Source organism: Notamacropus eugenii, chromosome 5 (genome assembly GCF_028372415.1).
Source record: "Notamacropus eugenii isolate mMacEug1 chromosome 5, mMacEug1.pri_v2, whole genome shotgun sequence".
NCBI classification, from domain to species: domain Eukaryota; kingdom Metazoa; phylum Chordata; class Mammalia; order Diprotodontia; family Macropodidae; genus Notamacropus; species Notamacropus eugenii.
The window spans coordinates 177,356,675-177,376,452 of record NC_092876.1 but is presented as its reverse complement, the minus strand read 5'-3'; the positions used below and the strand labels follow the sequence as shown (position 1 = coordinate 177,376,452).

Genomic DNA, 19,778 nt, shown 5'->3' with positions numbered 1-19,778 from the left:
GGGAGAGATCATAACCCACGCCTCTAATTTTACAAGTGAGAAAATTGAAGTAGATGCTAAATAAATTGTGCAATGTTCCACTGTTACACAGTGGCAAAAGTGGAACTAGGAGAACCCAGGTCATTTTGTTTCACAGAATCTCAGAATTTGGAGCTACCTTAGTGGCCATTTAGACAATAAATACCTGAACTGTGCCTGTTCCAACTACAACGTATCTGAAGGGTGACCATCTAGCCTTAACTTACCAACTTCCAAGGCAGCCCATTCCACTTTAGATAGCTCTAACTGCTTTTTTCTCCATTTTTATTTATTTTTAATTTATGGAATTAAACAAGCATTTCCATAACATAGCATAATAAGAAAGATGATTGCCCATGAAACTGCAAATCTGTTACGTACAACTTGCTGTTCCTTTGAAACATATAAAAAAGTTATCATGAAAATTTATTTTATCCCCTTCCCTCCCTCTGTATCAATCCTAAATATATTTATTTGTAGTTTCCAAACATTGCTCCTAGTCCTGCCCTCTGGTCACAACAGAGCAAGTCTAATCCTTCTTCCACACAACAGCATTTCAAATATTTGACAATGGCTAGCTCATTCTCCTTGTGTCTTCTCTAGCCTAGAGGATCTTCACATAGCATGGATTCAAAGCTCTCCATTATTCTAACTGTCCTCCTCTGAATACTCTCCAATCCATCAACATCCTTCCTAAGTTGGGGTATCCAAAAATGAATGCAGTAATCCAACTGGGATCTGACCACAACAGACTACAAATGGCAGAATTTCCATCGCCCTCAGGGCAAGGCTACGGTAGCCTTTTTTTTTTTTTTTTTTTTTGTCTGCCAAAAATCACACTATTGACTAAGATTCTGCTTATAGTTCACTAAAATCCCAGATCTTTTTCTGGACTTTGAGTATGGGAATCCTTGACACCTTTCCAATCTTGCACTTATAATGCTGATTTAAAAAGAAGCAAACAAACAAATGAACTCATTTGTCCCTATTAAGTTTCATCTTGCAGTTAGAGGGCATAGTGGATAGTGCCTTGGAATGGGAGTCGGGGAGATCCGAGTTAAAATCCTAAGATAATTCTTAGCTGTATGATTCTGGGCAAGTCACTCAATTTCTCTCAGACTCAGTAGGATCATAGCTCCTATCTCAAAAGGTTGTTGAGAGGCTTAAATGAGATGAAAAATGTAAAGTGCTTTGTAAATTTTAAAATACAATATAAATGTTTCTTCTCCTCCTCCTCATTCTCTTGCTTCTACTTTTCTTGTCTTTTTAGATTTGATCCAACAATTCTAGTCTTCAACATTATTGGATTCTGACTGTCAACCAGTTTGTTAGCCATCCCTCCCAGCTCTATGTCTTCTCCAAATCTGAAATACTATCTGTGCCTTTATCTACTTCACCGATATAAGCATCATTGGACCAAGAACTCAACCCAAAGTCGTAACAATAGAGACCTCCTTCCAAGCTGATATGGTACTATTAATAATTCCTCTTTGAGTCTGGCCATTTGACCAGTTCTCAATGCATGTAATTATACCATCAACTAGCCCATCTCTCTCTCTTTCTTTTCCATAAGAATAGCATGAGATACTTTATTAATCACTTTGTAATAATCTAGGTAAGTTGTGAAGACAACATTCTTCTAATCTATTAATTAATAACATGAGAAAAAGGAAATGAGGTTAGTCTTCATAACTTGTTCTTGATGAAGCCAGCTTTTTGGGATCCCTTTGCTACAAGTTTACCCATCTTCTGCTTCCTTTCTGCCAATAACTATCATGATCCTCTCTCTTCCAAGCAGCAGTTCTATCTCTTCAGTGGTCCTCCTTCCCCCACCATTAGCTAAAAATGAAGTTACTACTTTTTATTAGCCTTAGCTTTTCTCATTCTGAGGTTAGCCACTTCTGAGCCCAGATTCTTAAGTCAGGGATTCTTAAGTGTTTTGTGTCATGGAGCCTTTGACAGTCTGATGACACCTATGGACCCCTTCTCAGAATGGTGTTTTTAAGTACATAAAATGAAATACATAGAATCACAAAAGAAAATTGAGTTTAGTAAGATAAAAGATTTACTTTTTCTCATTCAAGTGCACAGATACCCTAAAATCTATTCATGGACCCCTAAGTCCGTTAAAGTCAGGTTAATACCCTCTGCCCTGGATAATGTGGAATCCTAAGTCTCTGCTAGTACCATACTTCCATCATTTAGAGACAGCGGTTCACTGTGGAAAGTGGCATGAGCAATAGTGATGGGAGTGGTCCAGCTATCACAAATTTAGAGAGAGTTGGAGGGTAGTGACCCAGCATCATATTACTGTCCAAAAAAAAACCATCCTCACACCAACTGTACCAAATGAGGAAATTCAATATTTAATTTATAATTCTGTCATTTATCCTAGTATCAAAGATTAACAGCCTCACCCTGGACCACATCTTCTTTTTCACTTTCTCAGACTATGTCATTCATGCTGATATGGACCCCGCATCCATCCTAACTATCTCATTCCACATTTACCAAACTACATCCAGGTATTGAGCTCTGACTCATTCTATTAAGGTTGGGGCCTTGAAAGTCATGGGAACTTTCTGGTCTTAGTTTTTCTTTATCCCTAAAGAAAAGAGACAGAAAAGCTTCAATCTGAATCACACAACTCACTTCACCTGTTCCTGGCTAGGGGTATATACTATCCTAAGAACAACAAATAATAAAACATATGCTGCAATTCTTTTTTGTTATTTGTTCAAGAGAGACAGCTTGGGAAAGAGAGGGAAAGGAAAGGATCAGAGATAAAGACAGATAGAAAGGCAACCTTAATATTTTCCATATTCCCGAGGGGCAAAAATCACTCCATATGCTTTTTTGATGGAGAGGAGGAAGAACTTTTAAAAATTAGGTTAATATAGCTTCAACTTGTTATAGAAATGTTTTAATTCCTATAAAGAAAATAAATCATTTTGTATTGAGTGATATACCCATGTTATAACTTTTTTAGCACATTGCCACTAAAGTCACTCAAAGCTTCCCATGTTATATTTTCACAGATGTTGGCACAAATAGGGAATTGCTCTATGGATGAAGAAAATACAGTCAGTGACTAGATCACAAACTCATAACTCCACACTCTTTCTGATACTTCACGAAATTCTCTGTTGCATGCAAAATAGGAAAAGAAAAGCTAACTTACCTTCCTTGGCAGTCAGTCTTGAGGACTGGTCTGTATGGGAGGGAGTATTATATGCTAGCAGTGAGCTACCTGTAAAGACAGAGAAACAAAATTATAAATGACAGACTATCTAGAGGCAAAAAGTACAGAAATATGATTGACTGGGGCAAAATTAATTATTTTTAATCATTAATTTGGAATTGTACTCATGCTACCTTTTGCGAGTTATAGTTAGAGCAGTTATTCAGGCTTGGTGTTAGAATGTTCATGGATGTTATTTGGTTCTCATGTTAATTCAGGGCAGGGACAAATGATCATAATTCTGAGGATCTTGGAGAAAGACTAAATTCACAAATAACATCCCCTTTTAATAATGTGGCCATTCTAGTGGCATGATGCCTAGGTGATGAGCAGACTAGAATGGAGGACAAGGGGTAAACTAATATAAAGTCACTTTCTCGTCACCTTGTGGACTTCTTCAGGAGAGATTACCAAACTGTAGTAAGCAGTAATTTTCCTCTCCTACCTCACTGGTGTACTGATGCCTGTTACTGGCACAACCATAATGCTTGCTTAAAATTTTATATCTTCTCCTCCTTTTTTCTCTAACATGATCACAGATTCTTGAAGTTTTCAAGTATAGCATACATTTATTTTGTCCTATAAAGTGAATCCAAAATCATTTTATTTTGATCAATTCTCGAGAATTTTGGGACATCCCTGGAGAATGTTGAAATGTTGCAAGACCAGGGTTGGGAATCACTGCTCAATGAAGGACCTAGTGTTTTTCTTAAGACCAAGAAGGCATTTCTGAGCAGTCTTTTCTTGGCTTATGATGGCTGGAAGACACACATTTAGGAATCAGGATTTTAGTACATGGAATGGGATCTTGGCTAAACTGTCTCAGATTGTGAAAATAACAATTCTACATCTGCTGGTCACAGGCTGATGGTTGTGTACTTCAGAGAAAAGGATCAAGAATTAATGCAGTTTTAGAATATAAGAGAAGGGGATTTAAAGAGATTTAGCTGACTCCTCGGTATATAGCCCCTTTCTCAAATGAATGCCACTTAATAATAGCTAGCGTTTATACATAACGCTTCAAAATTTGCAAAGTGTTTTAAAAAACATTATCTAATCCCCCTCGAAAAAACCCCCTGGAAAGTAGGTACTATTATTATCCCCATTTTACAAGTGAGGAAACTGAGGCAGTCAAAGGTTAAAAGTGACTTGCTCATGGCCGTAAAACTAGTAAGTACCTGAGGCTAGATTTGAATTTCAATGTTTCTGACTCCATATTCAACACTCTACCCAGTGAATGAGGAGTGGAAAGGTGAGGAGAAGATTCTTATAAGTCACAGGTATTTTCTCAGTTTAAGAAAGGGATAGACTGTCTACAAGGTGTACGCAGTTGTTTCCTTTCTCAAAAAATAAATGAATACAATTACAAGTCTATCACAATATGGCATTCTTACACGGATACAACGTCAAAATGATGTCCCCTGAGTAGGAATAAAGACCTATATTAATAGAAGATCACCCAAAGGGCACTGGAGAGGCAGGGTGGTGGTGAACAGGCTGTAGCCATGTACAATACAGGAACCGTGCAGACAAGGCAGTGAAGAGATGTCCTCAGAGAAAGGCATGAATGGAAAGACCACCACAAATGTGTGGGATGACTCATGCCATCTATGCAACGTCTAGAGAATGAAAAGAAGGCCTTCATAGAGTGAACCCTCTGAGGTGGAATTATAAGGAAGATAGGGACAAGGGCCTCAAAAGATGGGCAGGAAGGGACTACCAGCATGGAGGAGATTACAGAACGATTGTAGTCGTGGGAGAGCATAATGATAAGAGCAGCCAATAAAAGCCCTATGGGTGAGTTAGCCTATATTTGTACGTTAGACCACCTTCCTCTCTGGGCTGGCATCAGTGTTATTAAGTAGTACCATTGTAAGAAGAAGGACACTAACCACCTGGAAAAAAGGTTCCGAATGGCCCTGGAGGTCCCTTACACAAGCAAAAAGAAAGAACCGTCAAGAATTGAACCAAGGATTCCTGTCTCCTTTTTGTCTAAGCCTTTTTCTCCCTGCTTCTTTCTCCCTATAACTTTCAAAACTTCACTGCTGAAGCACAGAAAGAATAATGATGGTCTCTGAGGGAAAAAATGCCGTATCATTAGTGTAGGTTTAGCAGAGAGCACAAAGCTTAGATAAACCATATTTATTAAATTTTCCCCTTAGTGAAAAATTCTTCTTCGGGCATATGTGAATTCCACAGGAAACTCTCAGAAAGCACTGAGAGAAAGAGTTTTTTGACCTCCCTAAAGCTTGCATGAAATACATATTTCATGGTTACCTAGGAAAAGGATTTTGCCCTAAAGACTATTTTTGGTTCAAGTTTCACTCTTAGAAAGATTGCCTTTCCTGTAAGGGCTAGCAGGGGAGTACAGAGTGTTTTAGCCTTCTTCCTGAAAAACTAGTGTTGTCTCCTCCTAATCCTTGTCTAACAAGTTCTTGGGGGCCAGGGAGGTACAATACTCTCTTTTCTTAGATGAACTTGCTAAGAAGTGGTAGGATTCCCACTGCTGCCCACTCTGATGTTATTTGCCAAATCTGTGCCTATTGCATTCCATATTACTTGAGGCTCATTATGCTGGGAAATTTCATGTGGAATTTGGCTCAGCATTGATGTATTACTGAATGCCTAGGCTACCAAAGTCCCTACCAATAAAAACAATTTCCATCACAGAACCCAAGAGCTCATTTAGATCAATCCAACTTGAATCACAAGTCCACTACAGTATCTCTGAGAAATAGTCATCCAGACTTTCTTTGAACACTGCCAGTGATGGAAAATTCACTGCCCCTGAGGAAGTCAAGTCTAGCTTTGAACAGCTCTAGCTCCTTCCTTCTAGTAACTCAAAAAGTGACTCCCTGTAACTTGGTCCTACTTCTTCTCCCTGAGGTCAGGCAGGGTAGGTCTGATGATATTTCCATATGCATTTCTTTGCTGTCTATGTGATGTCCTTGGTGTGAGTACTCCTTTCTCTGATGTAGCCCCTTCATCCCCCTTCTCCTCCTATATAATTCTTACCTGCCTGAGGTGCAGTGGAGAGAATATCAGGTTTGGAGTCAGGAAGACCGGAGTTCAAATTCTACCCCAGACACTTACTAGCATTGAGACCCTGGGTAAGTCACTTAACTTCTGTTTGCTTGTTTCCCTCAACTGTAGAATGGGGATAATAATAGCACCTACCTCCCCGGCTTGTTATGAGGATCAAATGAGATAATATTTATAAAGTGTGCAGATTAGTGCCTGGCACATAATAGGTGCTTTATAACTGTGTATTCCTTTCTTCTCCCTTCCCTTGACAACTTTGGTGACAGAAGACAGTTACTGTGTACACCCTGTCATCTTTTTTTCAACTGATCCTGTGTGGCATGATTTTGAGTTTATTCACCATCATGGTAGTATTTATCTGGAGATGCTCCAATTTTTTCAATGTTCTATTTAAAATAGAGCTCCCAGAACTGATCACAATACTCCAAGACAGAGAACAACAACGAGATTATATTTTCCATCATTCTGAACATTGTACTTATATTGAAGTCACCCAAGTTTGTCTCAAGTCACATAGACCTTAGCACTATGGAAACAAAGACACCCCCCCCCCCCAACATGGTCTCTGCTCTCAAGGATATTATAGTTTTACAATGCAATTATTTGTGAATATGTTGTGTTACCCTACTAGATTATGATCTCATTAAGTATGCAAGTCTTAATTAAATCCAGCTCTCTACCAAAGCCCTATTCTGATGCCTCATCATGGTGTGAAGATGATCCAGAGTTCTAAAAGGCTATGCCAGTGGGAAACAAGGTTTTTTATTAGCCCCTAACAAGTTGGAAAAGCTTTGAGGATGAGATGCTTTCCCCAGTTTTGAGTAGACACTTAATACATGTTTACCATGGCTTAAGATAGCACTGAAATGGATTTTTCCAGGTTTTCCATGTGACCAGAAGGAAGATAAATCAGTTTCTCTGGTGGCTGAACTACAGGCAAAGTCAACCTAACATCAGTCATTGATTCCACGGAAACAGAATTTTGGTTTGTCATATTACGGAGGCACTCAGTTCCATAGGAACACAAGTGAAGTGAAAGTCTCCTTCTTGGGGAGTCCACAAGAAAAGTCAGAGACTCCTGGAGGACTGGGGAACAGGAAGAGGGTTAAGGGATACAACAAACAACCTGCCCCATTCTTTCTTCTTTCCCTCAAATGTTAAAGTAATGGTCTTTCATAATGTTTCAGAAACATTTTTGTAAAACAACACTGATTGAACCAACACTATTCGGGGTATGCCTGAGTGAGTCACAAAGACTATCCCCAGAGGCAATCGCCATTTAAATATATCCACAAGTTTCACTGAGGCCAAATTTTGTAGCTGGTTAGAATAGACCTTGCAATAGCATGAGTCTCTGACATCTTTATTGAGTCTGGCTGAGACTGGGGACTGTGTTTGGAGACTGGGAGAGGGGAGCAACTGCTATGGCTAATCTTTGAAGTGGTGATTGAATGAATAAACCTTTATTAAACACCTCCTATCTGTCAGGCATCTGCATCTGGAGGCAGCTTTGCCCAGGGAGTAGAGAGAGCTAGCCTTGGAGTCAGAAAGGCCTGGGTTCAGTCCTGCCTTTGACACATATTGCAAATAATTTAACCTTTTCAGCTCCCCCAAGCCAGCCTCTAGCACTACAAATTGCAAAGAAGTGACTCACCTACATTGGTAGAGGCAACTTCTCTTTTTTAGTAATTCCTAATTAAGAATTACTTTTTAGTAATTCCCAGTAACAATCAAATAGATCCCAACAAAAAAAGAAGAAATTCACAAGAAACTGTGTTAAGCAAAAATGAAACAGGTTTCCTTCCAGGTACTTACATTCTATTTTACCTGAATTGTCCCTTAGACTTCCATTGCACAGAGCAGCAAAAGAAATACTTGGTTCCCCAAATTTTTTCTCCTGGCATTTCAACACAGCTCTATATCTCTTACTTAAAATAGATTGGTACCTCCAATCTGTTTATCAAGTTTGACTTCTGCCACCCCTCCTTCACTTTGAGATGGCTCCAACAGGGCTGAGGGGGTTGAAATCCCCAACAGGGATTTCAGGAATATGGCTTATGCATTTCAACCACTTTGACAAACCCACTGAGTATGAGACAAATCTGGGCCCCTCCTCCCCTCACCCCTCATCTTGAACTCTTTTAATAGTCCAAACCTTGGTGTAATGTTGCTGGAAAGGATAAAGCATCACCAACTTAATTGCCCAGAGCCATCACCTTTGCCCGGCAGTCTGAGGTTGCAGGTGGGAATGCCACAGAATAGGAAACGTGTTTTCCATTAAAGTTTAAATTAAAAATGGAAATGGAGGGAGATATCTTTCCTAATGCCTTCTTGCTACACAAGGCATTTATTTCTCTTGTGTTGCCCCCATTTGGAAATATAGTGACTTAGTGTTTGTGAAAAACGTCAGGCTCAGACACTCACATAACCCTGTCCAAATCCTTCTGTGTAATCAGAGTAAATGGATTCTTTTCTCTCCTGCCTTCCTCCCCTTGTTGTTCCAGCCCAACCAGATGCTTCCCTTCTCCCAAACATCACAAAACTCCCCCCAGCGGCCTAAAGAGTGAATTTCTAGTATGTGACAGTTGATTTGCTTTTGAAGTACATCCCAACTTTGGCACACTTACATCTAAACCTCATTTCCCTGAAGCCTGCCTCCTATCAATGTGACCTTTGCCAAATGGGATAAGTATGAGAGAGTACATCAACCAATTATCTCCAGCCTTTGCAAAGCAGTGGAGAAGAGAGAGAGGGCTAGCTGCACTGACAGGTTTGGTTTAATCTTTTTCATTCTAGGAGGCCAAATGAAAAGCTTTTGAAAAGAAGTTATCCCTTGGTGTGAATAAAAAAGCAGAATACACCGTGGGAAAAGCAGCTTGTTCTTGAGAACTGGATAGAAGTATAAGGACATTTTAAAGACAGTGAGAACACAAGAAGAGATCTTTCAAAGCTTATTTCCTTAATTCAGTTTTCTATCATAATAGTCTCTAAACTATTAAACTGAGATAGGGTGCAAACAGCTACCATAAAGGGAATTGAAACACATGAATTCTAAGTATCGTTCTGCTACCACCACCACCCCTTTCTGACAATGAACAAATTAACTGACCTTTCTAAGGACTCAGTTTCTTCAGCTGTACAATGGGAATAGTAATATGATTTCCACATCTTGTCCACAAGGGGGCACCACATACATACCCAGAAACTGACACTTAATTACTTGTCTGGGAGTCATTGTTTACCTTTAAAAACTGAGGTGGACTGAGGCCAATCTGTAATTGTTCTGGGAAGTTTGAGTTTCTCAAGTAGAGTTTAAATTGGTCATAAATGATGAAAGATCTATTTCACTTTGAGAGATCATGAGACTATGTATGTACTCTACCTACGTATGTTTGGACTGATAGGTGGATAAACAGATGTGTTTGTATCTGTCAACTCATTTTGGACTGGGTTGAATATCAGGAAAAATGGGGGGATCTTCCAAGGCAGACTGAGCAAATCCAAAGAAGGCAGACATTAGGCAGTGATTTTAGCTGCTCCAGTCACATGTTACTCCATCCCTACTATAGGGTGGTAGAGTGGAAAAGTACTGGATTCAGAGTCAAAGGAACTGAGTTAATACCTATGGTGATCTTGGGCAAGTCATTTTACCTCTCTGGGCCTTGGTTTTCTCATCTATAACATGGACTACATGACCTGTCCAAAGTCCCTTCTACTTCTAAATTTATGTTTCTATGATTCTGTACCCTGGAAAACTGAATAATACTGAATGGATGGATGGATAAGGTCTCTCAGAACAGCCTGATCTTAATGCAAGAAGAAAAGTCTTACCCTAACTGATTCCTGTTCTATACTGAAGACCAGAAGATAGATTCTTCTGCGTAGCATCTCAACTAGAAGACCTTGTGCAAAAGCAAAGTTCTCTATTCGAGTTTTATTTACTCACTCATTCTCACTATTGATTCTCCTTGGGCCCCCTCAGAAACTCCTCCACTGGTATAGGGGAATATTTCAGATATTTTTCTCCCACATCATACCAAAGTGGAAGCATGTGACTCCTTTGAATTCCCTTTAATTCACCCCCAAATGACAAAGCGCAAGAAATAACCTCTCCCAAAAATACCTTCCTTCTCCCAAGTATTGACCTCCCTCCATTAACACAAACATCCGCTGGAAATAAGTCCAGAAAAACAATAAACTATTTAAAGGTGTTTTGACAATGGGGAATTCCCAACAACTGGGACAGCAGAGAAGAGCACAGCTGCCCGGAAAGAATTTTCTCCTATTCCTTTACCTCTCCTCCATGGAAGTTGACATTTAGGCATCTTAACTTGCTACCCAGCAAAACCCAAAACTGAAGGAATCAAGAGGTTAGAAGTTGAGGAGTGAGAATGATATTCCTAGTGCTGGGAACCAGAATAAGCTCATCAGAAAAACAAATTTAAAAAATTAGTGAATCTTACTTGTTTCCTTTAAGGGTAGCTCAATGTAAGACTGGTCTCTCAAAGGGTTTGTACATCTACGTCATTATCCTCTCCTCTTGGGATCTTTTCAACAAGGGCTGATGATTCTTTCCTTAGTAATCATGCTTTGAACCCATAAATCACTGGGTGAGACCCCTTGATTTTTGTTTTGGAGTGGATTGACAACAAGAAGATAACTCAAGGAACCAAATGGGAACAAATGAACTTTTCAAATGAAGTCAGTATATGTTTAGCAAGTAATACATTTTCACTTAAAGGGGTATTTCTCACCATGGTACTCAAGTGTTATATACTGAGTCAACATAGAGTACCTTTTAACAGCAATACATGTTTATTTCCTCCTACAGCTGAGGTTTACCTGACAGATGTACTTGATACTACATAAGATACCCCTGGAAAATCAGATGAAAGACATAGTTGGTAAGGATAACTGTTCTCTTTCTTAAATTATGTTACCTTGAGAGAGATAGTATCTAGAGTCAGGAAGATGAGCATTCGGAAGCTTTCTTCCTTCCTCTTGGTCAGACCACATCTGGAGGACTATGTTCAGTACTATACACCTAATTTTAGGAAGGACATTGTCCAACTGGAACTTGTTGAGAAGAAGGTGACCAGAATGGGAAAATGTACAAAGTCAGGGTTGGCTGGAAAAAATGGAGAAGTCTTCAGGGAACAGAATAGTTGTCTTCAAGCGTCTGAGGGGCTGTTATCTGGAAGACCAGTTAGACTTGCTTTGCTTGGTCCCAGAAGGCAGAGCTAGGGACAATGGGGGAAATTGTAGAATCAGATTTAGGCTCAATGGGAGTCATTCAACTATCATCTGTCAGGTGTTTACTGTGTGCCAAGCACTGTGCTAAGCACACTTCCTCACAATTCAAGCTGTACAAAAGTGATATGAGCTACCTTGGGTTTTCTTTTACTGGAGACCTTCAAGCCAAGCCTTTACAATCACTTATTAGGAATATCGAAGAGAGTGTTTCTATTTGCATTGGGGTTAAACTGAATAATTTCTCACCTAAAGTTCCTTCTGTCTCGGACATTATGTGATCCTAATTGTTTTTAGTGCTGTGTCTCTCAACGCCTTTAACCTCGATGCCACATGTGGTAGGTTCTCCTCACCTGGCCTAGACTCTCTAATAATATAGCTAAGCAACAGGTAGCTAGGTGATGCAGTAGATAGACCTGGAGTCAGGAGGACATAAGTTCAAATCCACTGTCAAATACTAGCTGTGGGTTCCTGGGCAAATCACTTCACCTCTGCCTCAGTGTGTCCATCTGTAATACGGGAATAATAAGAGCATTTAGTGTTGTGAGGATCAAATGGGAATAATTATAAGGTAGTTTGTGAACATTAAAGTGTTATCTAAATACTAGTTACGAAACAAAGGAAGAATGAGGTTGAAGGCAAACTCTATTATGTGAAGGTGCAGTTTTGGTGTGTGTGTGTGTGTGTGTGTGTGTGTGTGTGTGTGTGTGTGTGTGTGTGTGTGTGTGTGTGTGTGTGTGTGTGTGTGTGTGTGTGTGTGTGTGTATGTGTGTGTGTGTCTGTACTTTATATTAACACCTGAAAGGCTATTGCTAGACACTGGGTCACTTTTTGTTTTGTTTTTAGAGAATACAAACTCTATTATTCCTATTTCTGGCTGGTATGTTATTACAGTGTGAGACAGAGAAATGGCACATCAGAGGCCTAGGAAATACTGAAGAGCATTTAAAGGTCCCATGAAAGGAAAAATGCAAAGGGGCCAAATCAGAGTGGTTATTTTGTTTTGTTTTTTCCACCTGGTTTGAGTTTTTTATAGAGAATGCTGGTTCAGTTTATTAGTCGAATAAAAGCAAAACGCCTTGTTGGAGGAACTTTCTGGGTCTAGAATGCATTTTATTTTGTGGTACAAAATTCAAAAAGATAGTTGCTAAGGAATCCTACAAATAGGAAAGTTCCTAATGCAAAGTGCTAAAAGCTACTCACTGGGCAGCTCCCTCTGAAGCCCTCCCCCTTTCAGTTCTCTTTCAATTCTTTTGATTACATCATGGTGTCTACCTCAATTGGGTTCTCTCATAGGTTATTACGCCTTTAACACTTGCTGATTTTTTTTTTAAAAGAGAGTGTGCAGTTAGCTCAGAGCTGTCTATAGCCAGCAGTAATAAGAGTAATAGTGAGAAGGTGGGGGCAGGCTGGAAAAGGAGACAATGTTGCCAGGGTACCTAGGAACTATTCAAAACTGAGAATCTTAGATCCACACATCTGGAAAGTTTCCTGTGTGGCTTTTAAATAACTACTCAGCAAAACCCCAGTCAGGGTATCCACCTAGAAAAATGAAAATAACAGCCTCATAGCCTGCAGCCCTTCTAGAGGTCTCCTCCTTACTCCCAACCCATTCCTTTTCCTTGTTTGCTTAGGTCATGCCCTTCTGTGAAGAAGACACTTGACACTATTTTCCTTACATATGGAACTATGTCTGGCCCTCAGCAGCGTCTTAAGGAGCCAATGTGGCCTTGGTAATTTTACAGGGAAAAAGTGATGCTTCCTCAAGAACAATGTCCATCACAAACTGCTACCAAGACAGTGAAGTTCCTTTCATTAAATCTATCTACGGAACTAGACCATTCACAAAACCTATAAAAGCATAACCATAAGCTAAGGCTTACCACTTAGAACCTAATGTTACTTTCCTAGAGAAGCTCCTTGTCTGACCTCCTGAAGGCCAGCACACACACACACACCAACACCCCCAAGAGATGGCAAAGCACTTACTTTCCCTGAGGTAAGTAAGGTGTGACAACAGCACATCCGTGTTGTACAGGGAGGTGATTCGGAGAAAGTCCTCCTTGTTCATTTTACACAGTTCTTTGCCATCCATATTCTGGAACAAGGTTGTGTCTATGTCCATCAAGCCATACTCCTTTATTGCCCACTCCAGCCACTGTCTCACGTGCTCCTGAGTCCACAGGGTCGGATCTAGATGGAGAAGAAAACAGAGTTAGCAAATGGTGTCTGCTTAGCCAAAAGAGCCGCCTCACCATCCATTCATTTGCTCTATTTCCATGAAGCCTTTCTCCAGTGGGGAAAGTTTTTGTTCCCAGATGGGTTTTCCAATAGCACCCATCTGGGGACCACATCTGGAGCTGCCTGAACCACTTAGTACTGTGGGGAGCTTCTTAGACACTTCTTTCTAAAACTTGACAGGAGACTCTTTCAACTTTTAGGAGAGCTGTTGCTAGGCTGGGCCTAGGAAGTGACAGCATGAAAAGGAAAATAAACACTGGCTCACAGACATCATCCTTCTCCCCTGTCTGCCTCAAGTACCAACAAAACATGAACAACGGATAGCTTGGAAATATTAATGGTGGTCACAGAATACTTTAGAGGTCTCGGACGAATGAAGAAAATCAGGCACATAGCCTGCAATTCCAACTTCACATCCTAAGGCTGAGACCTTTGAGATAAGCCTGGGGTGTGGTTTCTTTTCCTCCAGATCATCCCAAACACTCAGCTAAAACTCATGGATGAACTAAAGTCCTATAAGCATTGGACTGCTTTGCTGGACATAAAAAAACCTCAGGTATGGGAATGGGTTTCCTTTTAAGGCTCTAAGCACTGTAGGTCTGGCACACAGTAGGCATGTGATAAATACTGATTGATTGACTAGCACTGAATAACAATATAGCAATAAAAAGACTAAGAATTTTTGCCACACTGGGATTTTTAAATCTACTCTTAGCAAGTCAAGGATTGGGGGTGGGGAGGAAGGGAGCTTCTTACTTGCAAACCAGTTACAAGAATCCCACAGTCTGCCCCTGTGGCTAAGAATCCTTATTTCCTGTAGCATCACTATTGCTACCCAAGAGGCAAGGAACAGAATGCAACATGATTTGTTCTCTCTCTTCTTTTTGCTTTTCTGTTCCTTGGCATCATCCCACCTTCTAGCACCAGCTCTCCTCAAGAGCACACAACCATCTTCCGGCCTCCTGTGGGGTACGACTCCCCCTCAACTCCCCACAGGGACTGCCCCATTCAGCAAATGTCTTAAGTTTCCTTTTCTTGCCCCCACCAATCTACCTGACCTCTGCAGTTACCCTGTTCTTTTGCCAAAAAATATAACTCCTCCAAAAGCCACACTGCATGCATATGCTTTCTTTCCTCCCCTCCTCCCTCTCCTTCACCCTTTCCTCTCTCTCCTTTCTCTACCTTCCTCCTTACTTTCTTCTCTCTGTTTCACTCTTCTCTCTTTCCTTCTCTTTCCTCCCTCTCTCACCCCTCTTTCTTCCTCTCTCTCCCTCTCTCTTTCCATCTCTTTATTTCTCCCCTTGCTATCTCTCCATCTTTCCATCTCTCTTTCCCTTTCTCCCCCTCTATCCCTCTTTCCCTGTGTCTTTCTCTGTGTCTCTCTCTGCCCCCCCCCCCCACTTTCCCTCTGACTCTTACCTGGGTATTTTTTCTATTTGATATCCAGAAGCAATCAAGAAGATTGGGCCCAGGGCAGGTGAAAACAACCTAATAACTGTTTCAGAACTCTGAAGAAAATATTCCTCTGTTGCTCAGTTTCACAGAAGCTTAAAGCAGATATTCTTTCATCTGATCTTTGCTCTTCTTAATCCCCCACTTTGTGTAATCATACCATATAGTGCCCTGCACTCCATTTTGCACACTATAGTTCGAATTATTTTATCATTCTCTCCCCACCTACTTTTGGACACTGTCACAATATTATTTTTCCCCCTCAGCAGTACAATGACTTATAAATCTTTCACTCTGGATTATATTAAACTCTTCCAAATGCATTTTCTGAATGATTTAGATTTGGTTTCTTCTGATCTAAGCTTAAAGCTGATGATTAATTAGCACCTTCATTTATATCTGTCTAAAAATGGAACTATAAATCCAGGTTATTGTTTTCAGATAGTTTATTGCCTTGATTTGTAGACTTGCATGGATGAGGAGCTCTCTCCCTGGTGCCCAAGAAGCTGACCTGAGCTACACCAAAGTGACATCTGAATGATGCTTAAAGATCTGGCCAATGCCAGAAGAGCCAGTGAATTCCATGTTAAGCTTCCTATTTCACTGACATGGACTCACGAGATGGACTCACAAAATGAGAGGGCAAACATACTTCTTTTTTTTACCTTAAAGGAACAAGTGACTAGACAGAACTTTTAGAGACAGAAAGACAATTATGTTCAGCATAGAACAGTAGGGAGAGTACTGGCTATGGAGCCAGAGGACCTTGATGAAAATCCTGCCTCTAAGGCTTACCACTTTTGGGACCTTGAGCAAATCACTTAACTTCTTTGTGCCTCAGTTTCCTTATCTCTAAAATGAGGAGACTGGGACAGATGGTACCTGAGATCCCTTCTATCTCTAGATCTAAAACCTACATTTATTTTTTTCTACTTTCTCCCAAACTCACTAAACATGAAAGAAGAGTGGGTCATCAGGAAAATGCAGTACCAGATTATGCTCTGGGGCCATGCTGTGAGTCAATAGGCCTCTGGGCAGGATTCCTCAGAACCATGGAATCAAAATGAGATAGCTAAGTGTTCTGCAAGACTTAAGGCACTCTGTAATGGTTAACTATTAGTTTTTGTTATGATATACTACTATATATTATAATATATCCATATATATTATGTATACTATTACCCGAAATGAGATGGTAATTACTGTTGATTCCAAATATTTCTCTGACAACCGTGGCTTTCATATAGATCTATCAAATTTGTAATTGCTACAAATCTTTGTTGGGGGAGGTAGCTAACACACAGGATAAAGAAATCATAGTTTTTAAAAATCTTGACAGGCTATAACATTGGGCTTAATCTAATACAATGAAATCCATTTGAAGTAGCTGTAAAGTCTTACATGCAGCTTCACAAAATCAGCTTCACAAATGTGAGATGAGAGAGACCTGTTTGGATAGCAGTTTGTCTGAAAAAGATCTGAGGCCTTATTTGGACTACAGGCTCCACAGGTGTTAATAGTATAATGTGGCAGCCCAAAAATCAATGTAATATTGGACTATGCATAGCTTCCAAAGGGAAGAGGTGATAATCCTGCTGTACCCTGCTCCGATCAGACCTCATCTGGGCTATTGTGTTAATTTCTGGGCACCATGGTTGGGTGCTAAGCTACAGAGTGTCCAGAGGAGGGCAGCCGGGATGGGAAAGGGCCTTTTGTCCATGCCATATATGGCTCCTTTGAAAGAAATGGGGAGGCCTAGGCTAGAGAAGAGAGGGCTTAAGGGGAAAACACAGTAGCTGTCTAAAAGTATTTGAACATCTACCATGTAGTAGAGAGATTAGACTATTTTGCTTGGTCTTCAGAGGTTGGAACCAGGAGCTATGGTGGAAATTTCACAGAGGCAAATTTAGGCTTGAAATCAAGAAAAACTTCCTAAGAATTAAAGTTATGTATATGTAGGATAGATTACCTTGGGAAATAGTAGATTTCCCTGCTGTTGTTGAGTCACGTCTGACTCCTTCATGATCCCATTTGGGGTTTTCTTGGCAAACATACTGGAGTGGTTTGCCATTTCCTTCACCTGCTCATTTTACAGATGTGGAAACTGATGCAAACAGGGTTAAGTGACTTGCCCAGGATCATACAACTAGAAAGTGTCTGAGGCTGGATTTGAACACAGGAACAGGAGTCTACCTGACTACCACGTTCCCCTCTGACTTTGTTTCTGTGATACTATGTCCTGGGGTGAGATAACCCAGGATGCTAGTTTTCTGAACTCTCAGAATTGTGAGGGTAGGATGGGAATAAGGATAGGCTCAGTAACAACTTACAACGAGGGCCTGAGGAGATCAGTCTTTGATTTTAGGTGGGACACGGTGACTTGGCTTTTCATTTTAAACCTACCTTAGTGCCAACACTCTGTTTGAGCGAAAGACAGTTTTACTTGGCCTACAGACGTATATAAGAGAACAGGATATAAACATTCTAATGAATTCCAAGAGTGGCAGAGAGACAGACGACCAAGGGTAGTAATAGGATCATGAAAGGCAAAGGAACTTTAACATTCCTTGCAAATAGTTTATAAGATTCTGTCAGACCCATAAAACTCAAATGGGCCCCACCCATGTTTCTCCAAGGCCTTTCCCTCTTCCCCTACCCTATCAGACTTGGCTCCATCTACACCTGCCTAAAACCCTTTGTTCAAGAGCTTAAATATAGGTTTGTATGAATATTAAACCCAAACGAAATAGGAAAATGGCAGGATACATTTAAACTTCTTTCAGCCAAGCTAAGTTCTTCAGATCTGATAATGTATTTCAGTTAGATTTTTTTATACAGAATTTCCATGGGCCTTTCTTCATTTTCATGGCTCTTGTAAAGGAGCATCTAATGCTTTTCCCTGCATTTAGGCATAACTGCACTTAAACTCTTACAATTGGTTAAGGTGCTCTCTCTCTAATGAAAGGTTTCTTTGGTAAGATACATTTTAACTTCTCCCAGCATCCCACTCTAAAATTTCACATCACTCACAATTATGAGTGGGTAAGTTAAGATGGAATTCTTTCCATCAAATTGAAAGCCCCCATGATGAAGTTTAAGATTCTTTGCTGACTGGCCAAGTAAACTTGCTTGGATCATGACAATAGACTAGCAGTGTGTCCAGTCAATGGGTCTGCTTGTTGAATGACATTTTTAATGGTCTCCTTGCTTCCCCTATCCTCCACCCATTTGTCAAAGTGATATTCTTAAAACACAGGTGTGGCCATGGCATTTTTTTGCTTTAAAAAAAAAACAACCAAAAAAAAAAAAAACAAAACCCAAACCATGAGTGGCACCCTATCACCTCAAGGATTAAACATAAACTCTATATTCAGCTTATAAATTGCTTCACAATCTGACCCTGATCCACCTTACCAGACTTAGGGCACACTATTCCCTTTCATACATTCAACAGTCCTGTCAACTTATTTGCTTGTAACTCCCTCTACAAGACCTTCCATTTTCCATCTCTATGCCTCCCAATGGGCTGTCTCCCATGCCAGATGTGAATGTAGTCCCCATTCATCTTTGCCTCTTAGAATCCCTAGCTTCCTTCAAAATTCTTGCTTTCCCCATCAGCAAAAGACCCCTCCATAACTGTTTTCTATACATTTTGTGCATCTTTGTATGGGTACATGTTGTACCCCCTCAACAGAATAAAGTTCCTTGAGGGCAAAGTCTTTCATTTTTGTCACCGTATCCTCAGCACCTAACATAGTGGCCTTAATAAACATTTCTGATTAGTTTTGACACTAATAATTAGAATCAAAATAAAGTTAATTATAATTAGAATCAAAATAATATGACTAACATAGCCATAAAAACTCCAAACCAAGGAAAATGTGTTTATTTTGTAATCATGACTTAACTCATTACACACATGTTAAAATATTCCATTTGCTAAATATAGTTGTTTCTATTTTAAAATAAAAATAGTAGTTGGCTTTGATTTTGGAAAGGTGGAACTCACAAATGCCAAAAATTATGAGTCTGATGGACAGAACAGATTTCTTTTGCCACCCTTCCACTAAGGCAGAAGTATTGAAATTTACTGCCATTCAGAGTCAGACAGCCTGGTTTCAGCCCTTCTTACAGACCAATTAATAATAACTGTTAATATGTGGTTGATGATCTTAATAATATCATCACGGTCTCAGAACGGAGTTGGACAGAAGAGGAGCTCAGCAATTCCCCCCTTATGACCTTTTTCCAGTACCCTAGGTAGTGGTGGCTATGATATATTAATAGTGGCTAGCATATTTATGATGCTTTAAATTTTGCAAAATACTTTACTTATCTCATTTGATTCTCCTGACGATCCTAGAAAGTACGTATTATCAGTTATTCCCATTTTACAGAGGAGGACACTGAGGCTGAGAGAAGCAAGTAATTTCCCCAGGGTCACACAGGAAGCAAGTGGCTTGAGGCAGGATGTGAGCTCATGTCTTCCTAACTCCATATAAATGATACAATGTTCTCTGGCCTTTTCTGACCC

The 19,778-nt window shown here is 40.1% G+C and overlaps 1 protein-coding gene across 6 annotated transcripts in view; it reads right to left on the bottom strand.

Annotated features, from left to right (window-relative positions):
* The window catches only part of FLI1 (Fli-1 proto-oncogene, ETS transcription factor), a 164,667-nt gene that overhangs the window by 41,526 nt on the left and 103,363 nt on the right, over positions 1 to 19,778 (bottom strand). For all 6 annotated transcript variants that reach the window (XM_072611555.1, XM_072611560.1, XM_072611557.1 and 3 more), the window contains 2 exons: positions 13,541 to 13,744; positions 3,200 to 3,268 (listed from right to left, as the gene is read on the bottom strand). In XM_072611555.1, coding sequence (XP_072467656.1) covers positions 3,200 to 3,268; positions 13,541 to 13,744 — 273 coding nt within the window. The remainder of the gene's footprint in view (positions 1 to 3,199; positions 3,269 to 13,540; positions 13,745 to 19,778) is intronic.